The 6,742-nt window shown below is 31.4% G+C and overlaps 1 protein-coding gene across 1 annotated transcript; it reads right to left on the bottom strand.

The window, feature by feature from the left end:
* Window positions 1-248: 248 nt before the first annotated feature.
* Window positions 249-6,532, bottom strand: LOC134687894 (C-type lectin domain family 10 member A-like). The gene is made up of 5 exons (XM_063548352.1): window positions 6,169-6,532; window positions 4,804-4,877; window positions 3,129-3,213; window positions 2,236-2,451; window positions 249-324 (listed from the first exon to the last, which is right to left on the bottom strand). Exons 1-5 carry the CDS (start codon window positions 6,530-6,532, stop codon window positions 317-319), a joined length of 747 nt encoding a protein of 248 aa, XP_063404422.1. The 3' UTR covers window positions 249-316.
* Window positions 6,533-6,742: the final 210 nt, after the last annotated feature.

Raw genomic sequence — 6,742 nt, 5'->3', positions numbered from 1 at the left:
CCTTAGCTGTATTTTGCAACACTTTTAGGAATTTTGGTCCTCAAAGCTCTCCAACTTCGTACTTTATTTGGCCTTTTTAACTTTTTTGGATCCGAGAGTCACTGATGAGTCTTTTGTAGACCAAACGCGCGTCTGGCGTATATACAAAATTTAGTCCTGGTATCTATGATGAGTTTATGTACATAACATGTTTCATTGTTCATACCTCACACATTATTATAAAATCGTGCTCAAGAAAGTGTACAAAATAACGCAGAGTGACAATTTATTAAAGAAAATGGGTCTTTACTTTTTCAGTATCATCAAGTTGCTTTTCTTAGAAACCTGAAACAAACAAAAAATGAATCAGTATGACAAATGAAATACAATGCTATTGATTTGTTTAATATACAAATAAAAAGATGTGGTATGATAACTGATGAGACAACTATCCACTACTCCTTAAATAGGGTCGATGGAAGCAATTAAACGAAGTCATATTACCTTCAACAATTATAATAACTCAAACTGTAAAGTAAGCTATAAAACACCCTAACAAAAATAACGTGAAGCAAATCATACGACAAAATTAACGGCCTATTTCGAAATCTAATAATGTACGAAAATCAAATATAGCACACATGAACCAAATACAATTACTGATCAACAGTTTCAAGACTTGGAACAAGCACATACATAATGTCACACGGTTGAATATATGTGATAACGCTGAACAACCCCTTACCCTTAACAGTACAACACAAGAACAAACTATTACCCAATGTCAAGTTTTTCTCGGACTGTTTATGACGTCTTTACGCTAAATCCATTGGATGTTGGATGTTTACTGATTGCTAATTAAGTCATAGATGTATGCTTTTTTCATTCTTTGCTATTGGCTTTGAACTAGCTGTCAGTTACTCTCATATCAGTAATTAGTGTCGTGTTGTTGTTGGGATATACAATTATCAGGTCACGTCAACTCTATTCTTTTGTTAGATATTTTTTTATATTTTTTTATCCATCTGATGAGTAAAGCCTTTTTTTATAGTTCGTTCTTACGTTGTTATGTAACACAATAGTTATCAAAGGTACCAATATTATAATTAAGTACGCCAGACGCGCGTTTCGTCTACATAAGACACATCATTGACGCTCATGTCAAAATATTTATTTAGCCGAACAAGTACAAAGGTGAAGAGCATTGAGAATTCAAAATTCCAAAATTGCGCTAGGGTAATCTATGCCTGGCTGGTATAAGCAAATCCTTAGTTTTTCGAAAAATTCAAAGTTTCAAAACAGGAAATATATATAAATGACCACATTATTGATATTCATATCAACACCAAAGTGTTGACTATTGGGCTGGTGATACCCTCAGGGACAAAACGTCAATCCGCAGTGGCATCGACCCAGTGGTGTAAATCAAAGGTACCAGGATTATAAGTTAGTACGCTAGACGCGCGTTTCGTCTTCATAAGACTCATCAGTGACACTCATATCAAAATATTTATTAATCCAAGCAAATACAATTATCCAGGTGAGGGGACGGTTGGAACCCCGCTAACATATTTAACCCCGCCACATTCTGTATGTATGTGCCTGTGCCAAGTCAGGAGCCTGTTTACTCTTTTTTCATGTTTTCATATTTGGTTTTTAATAATTGTTTTATCATTAATTAGGCCGTGGCGTTTTCTCGTTTGAAATCTATTTTATACAAACAATCAGTTGCAATTGACATAACTTTCAAACGATGCGGTTACAAAATAGGTTTAACACACACACACATTTTTTTTTTTTTTTTAATTATTAATACATTTTAACATATTGACACAACGTTTATACTGAGGAAGGAAATAAGAAAATTACACGTTAGTTTTATTGTTTAAGTATCTCCCACTCCGTGCATTAATGATGGACAGTCAAGGGTATAAAATCGAAAAGCTAAATTATCTTTCATGAAACTTTGTGTTTATTTTCGTGTAAAGTTTTTTTTTAAGAATTACCAATCCTTCCTTCCCTTTTCCATTCAGTATCAGTTTTAGAAATTTTATACGAGTCCTTTATCAAATTTATAGATGGATTTTGAATCAGAAATTGCAACAAATGATCATTTGCAAGTTAAAAACAATATACATTTTTAAAAGTACTGAATTACTTAGTCGTGTACATTTACTCATTTATATCAAGATTTTATTAAACAAATATCAAAGTTTCAATGAGGAATAAAACTATACCTGGAAAAAGTTAACTTACAGAAATTGCTCTCACAGATGTAACGATAGCTTGTTGCACAGATGTAATCGAAAGGTTTTAGTTTATTGTCATGATAGGCGACCGCAACACAGTTATTGCCTGTTCCTTTCGAACCATAACCCGGGTACCATTCTTTAATATCAGCTTTACTTTGGTCATATGTCCAGCGAAAATCTCCTTCTTTAAGGTCTGTCAAACCAATCCAGTAGTAATAGCCTATGAGGAAACAAGGGCATGTCCATATACAAAATATTGGTTTGTATTCCATTAACATGATTAAGTGCCAGTCTGCCTAAGAATCAGGCAGTGGTGAAAACATGACCAAAAAAACCCACCCAATTTGACATTGATTTCAGTTCATAAAATGTAGTTATGCACAAAAATAACATTCATTTACGTTTTCTGTTCTGGTAATAGAAGATACAATTTGGTTGAAATGCACTAGAAATTAACGAATAAGGGGAGATAACACTGTAATTTGCTATTATTCTAACCAAGTTATTTGATATTACCAGACACACACAAACGAAAGACTAATTATTTTTAACTTGGGATGATAGTTAGCATTAAATAGCATGATTAGCTCGGTGGGTTTTTTTCTGACCATGTTTTGATATTTACCTAAATTGCCTGATTCTTACAAAGACTGGCACTTAATGAAAACTAAGCAAGAAGATTATGCCGAATTAACATGTCAATTTAATATCCTTGGTTTGGTTTAAATTGTGGTTCATGGTGAACTTATACTGTATCAATCCTTAAATAGTTTATGATATTAAATTAAGATCATTTTAAACTAAGATATGGAGTACATGTAAATTGTAAAAACTGGTTTTAAAAAGATACGATTTGCCAAACAGTAAATATTGTGTAAATACTGAATCAATACTCACTTTTATTTGCATTTGAATACATGTTGTTCTTTTCTTCGTCGTTGTCAATTTTAGCAAGGTATCCTCCAATGTTTCTACATTTTCTCTACGTATTATGAAAAAAAGAATAGTATTGATGGTCAACAATATCACACAATTCATGAGATATATTATAACCTGTTCGAAGTCAACACTGATGCCGATACAAAAGTGGAAATCCAGAAAGCAAAATACAGGTAGGACAAAGATGTACATGTAGTATTTTAAAAAGGCATTGTTAGATGTAAAAGACCAAAATATAATTCGGTTATTGATGGCGTTTGACTTTAATTTATGGTGTGCATTGCAGCAAGTGAACTAATTTACAAAAGAATTTCAGTTGATCTTTACATTAATTGTTATAAAATAATGTGTATTTTGAACTTTATAAAGTTTAGCTGTGAAATATATAAAAAAAAAAGGTGGGCATGTAGTATTATGTTTGTGTTTTCAAATTTGTTACAGTTCAATGGTGTTCAGAAATATTACTACTACATGTTTAACAATTTAATTTTCTTTGAGAAACGTTCTGTTATTTAATCTTAAATTATAAGTCTGCTGCATTTATTATTTGAAACATGATAGTATCACCGTTATAAGTTTTGATTATTTTCAGCAAGGGATCGGTTACAATTGTACATGTTTGTTCTTTTCAACTATCAGCACTTTCTTAAATATTGTTTGGCCTTTATATCACTAAAAACTATTTTGGTTTTCAGGGCAAATTTTAAAAAGTTCAAGAAAACACTAAAACAAATCAACATATTTTGTGATAGAGCAGACTATGCATTCTAGAGGTTGAAGACTCATATTTAAAAAATATGGTCAACATTTATGTATTTGGTTCTTTTAAAGTGTGGATTTTGAATGTTGCAATTATTTTATATTACAAAAAATAATGGATATTAAATCATAATGATATATGATAGTAGTTTTTTCAGCAAGATTTAAGTAGAAAAAAGTGTTGTTTGGGTCAAATATGTGAACAAAGTCCTTCAACACATTAATATCTTTACGTGATTTAATTGCTTTTCACAGGAATTGATCGATACACATCTTCAAGTTAAAAAAAAAGTAGTTGACCTTCCAAAACCGTTGTTTATATACTATTTGCCTTTAGTTGAAAATATACATGATATTGGTTAGCTTCACATAATAAAATGTGCGTATAATTGTATATTATATAAAAATGTCTTTTAAAACGTTTACTTTCTTAAATGAAGTCTATCTTTTCTATTACTTTTAACTAGATAATTGCCTGGTTTGATCTTGGAGTGTTCAAAGCAAATGACATTGATAATTGACTATTTTTGTGATAAAATGTTTTTCAGTTAGAAAGTTAGAGAACAAAAAATAAACCCCACTGCAAAGGAAATTCAAATTGGAGAGTCCTTAACAAAATGGGAACATTTGAGGCTCAAACACATCTTAAAATGAAAAACAGCTGTCAATTTCAACACTTGGTACAGGTTTTTTCTTGTATTTAACTTCAAATGTTGAATTTGCTCTTTCGAAGTCTTGTTGATAAATAAATTTTGATAATTTCGCTGTATGTATAAAACATTTAAACAAATACTAAATGTTTTACATTCTTTCAAATTTTTGTTTGCAATCAACTGGTTGGGAAATGATGCCAATGACGGAAATGATCACTGACCTCTGCTGTAAACCAATCTGCAGTTTCAGGACTATAGTAGTAACAATGTCCGTCATATTTGATCCACTTTGTCTCTGTAATGATAAAGATATATTAATCATTAACAACAACTAACATAACAAAATATAGGACAAGCACCAAAGGATGACGATAATGGTGATGTATAACTTAGTTAATTCGTTTTATGATCCGCAATCAAATTAGGAAAGCAGAACTAAAATTCGTGGAATGATATCCCTGGCCTGCTTTAAAATTATCAATCAACTATAAATAATCCATATTGACAAAACTTTAAGTTTTAATTAAAAGCAACCATTGATTAGGCTGGTGGATTTGGAGATAAATATGCACCAGTGTGTGCATGACCACAACCCTTCTTATCTCGATCAGATAATAAGCAAACACACACACAGTACAAATCGTTTTTCGAAAAAAAACCTTTATAAATATTTTTACTTCTGTAACAGAATATTCTGTAAAAATATAATAGTAAATCCAATGCAAACAAGTTGAATAACAATGAAATATCCAAGCATGTAAATGTATAAATGCATAAAATAAAATTTATGGAGGGACAGGTAAAAACTGGGAACGAACCAACGTGAACAATGATGGTGATATCCCATGATATAAGAATATTGTTCCGATGCGTTGGATAACCTTTCTATCCGCTTTCTAATAAACAACAAAAACTCACATTTCCTTTATGATCGATAGCTCTATGTGATTGTATAGCTTTTTTATGTATATAAGAATGTATCAAATAGAAAAAAAAATGTTTAATATCTAGTAGGGTCTAGTGAGTAAAGAAATTTGCTCTCTTTGGAAAACAATGCGAATGTTTTTAACATATTTTTATTAAAGCTTAAGTCTGATATGAAAACTCTTAAACACAATAATCTGTCATAAGCAGACCTGTCCTTTTCTGGTCAATAGCTGACTTGTCCGCAGATCTTGTCAGAAGCAGACCTGTCGATAGGTCTGCATCAGTCCTAAAAAAGCAGACCCTAGGTCTGGTCCTCCAACGACGACGAAGTTAACTTGCTTGTCTGCTTAAACACTCTAAAGTTAACTTTAAAAGCAGTCAACAAGTCTGTTCGAAGATAACTTTTGTCAAAGTTAGGACAGCACCTATCTGTATTTTGAATTTAACAAGCGAACTGAGAGAAGCAAGCACTAGGAAGAAACTAAAACACTCCATAAAAAGGAGCCAAGTGTATATCATCATATAGAAACAAAGAATTTAGAAAAATGAAAGAATAAAAAAAATGTTGAAAAAATGAAATTGTAATGTCTTTGTGATTGTCATTGTTCATAGAAAATTGCTCACTAAAAAAAATGTTTATGAAATATATCTAAATTTACTTCGAAAGTCTTTTCCCAACACTATGAAATCTGTGTCTAATTTCTTGATCTTCTGACCCATGCTGTTCAGTGTAGTTTTAAATGTCCCGAGATTGTTCTTTAGAACATCAGTTGTTTTTCTGACATTATTTTCCATAACCGATACAGTTTTTTTGAGTGCTGTCTCTAAACGGGTAATGGTCTGTTGGTGGTTACTCTCCAGTGTACTGACAACTTTCCCGATATCGCTTTGTACCAGTGTAAGGTCTTTTCTGGATTTGTCGAAATCCTCCTTTGCCTCATTGGTTAAACATGGAAGACAAATTACGTCCTCAATGAGGAACAGAAGCGAAACGATATGTACTATCCTCATCATCATCATCATTTTCTTTTTTAACTATAAGAACCAATTAGAACAAGATACAAACATTTGATTCGAACATAAAGATTATCTTTCATTTTCAGTAAAATGATATAAAATAAAAGCACGTGTTCAAGTAAAATTGTAAACTATTTAAACCACCGACCTTTGAACAAACTCGTTATTCTAAGAGGTCTCATGATTTAAAAAATACAATAAATCGAAAAAACTGAT

The sequence above is a fragment of the Mytilus trossulus genome, chromosome 10, assembly GCF_036588685.1.
Source record: "Mytilus trossulus isolate FHL-02 chromosome 10, PNRI_Mtr1.1.1.hap1, whole genome shotgun sequence".
Lineage (NCBI taxonomy): Eukaryota > Metazoa > Mollusca > Bivalvia > Mytilida > Mytilidae > Mytilus > Mytilus trossulus.
The sequence above is the reverse complement of the archived record's forward strand: the minus strand, read 5'-3'. Positions and strand labels throughout refer to the sequence as shown.

Excerpts from the sequence above, each read along its gene's own strand:
- LOC134687894 (XM_063548352.1), bottom strand. The coding sequence starts at position 6,532 with ATGATGATGATGATGAGGATAGTACATATCGTTTCGCTTCTGTTCCTC. Across the intron at positions 3,214-4,803 it reads CAGATTGGTTTACAGCAGAG|AGAAAATGTAGAAACATTGG; the intron begins GTCAGTGATCAT and ends CATAATACGTAG. Across the intron at positions 2,452-3,128 it reads GTATTCAAATGCAAATAAAA|GCTATTACTACTGGATTGGT; the intron begins GTGAGTATTGAT and ends GTTTCCTCATAG.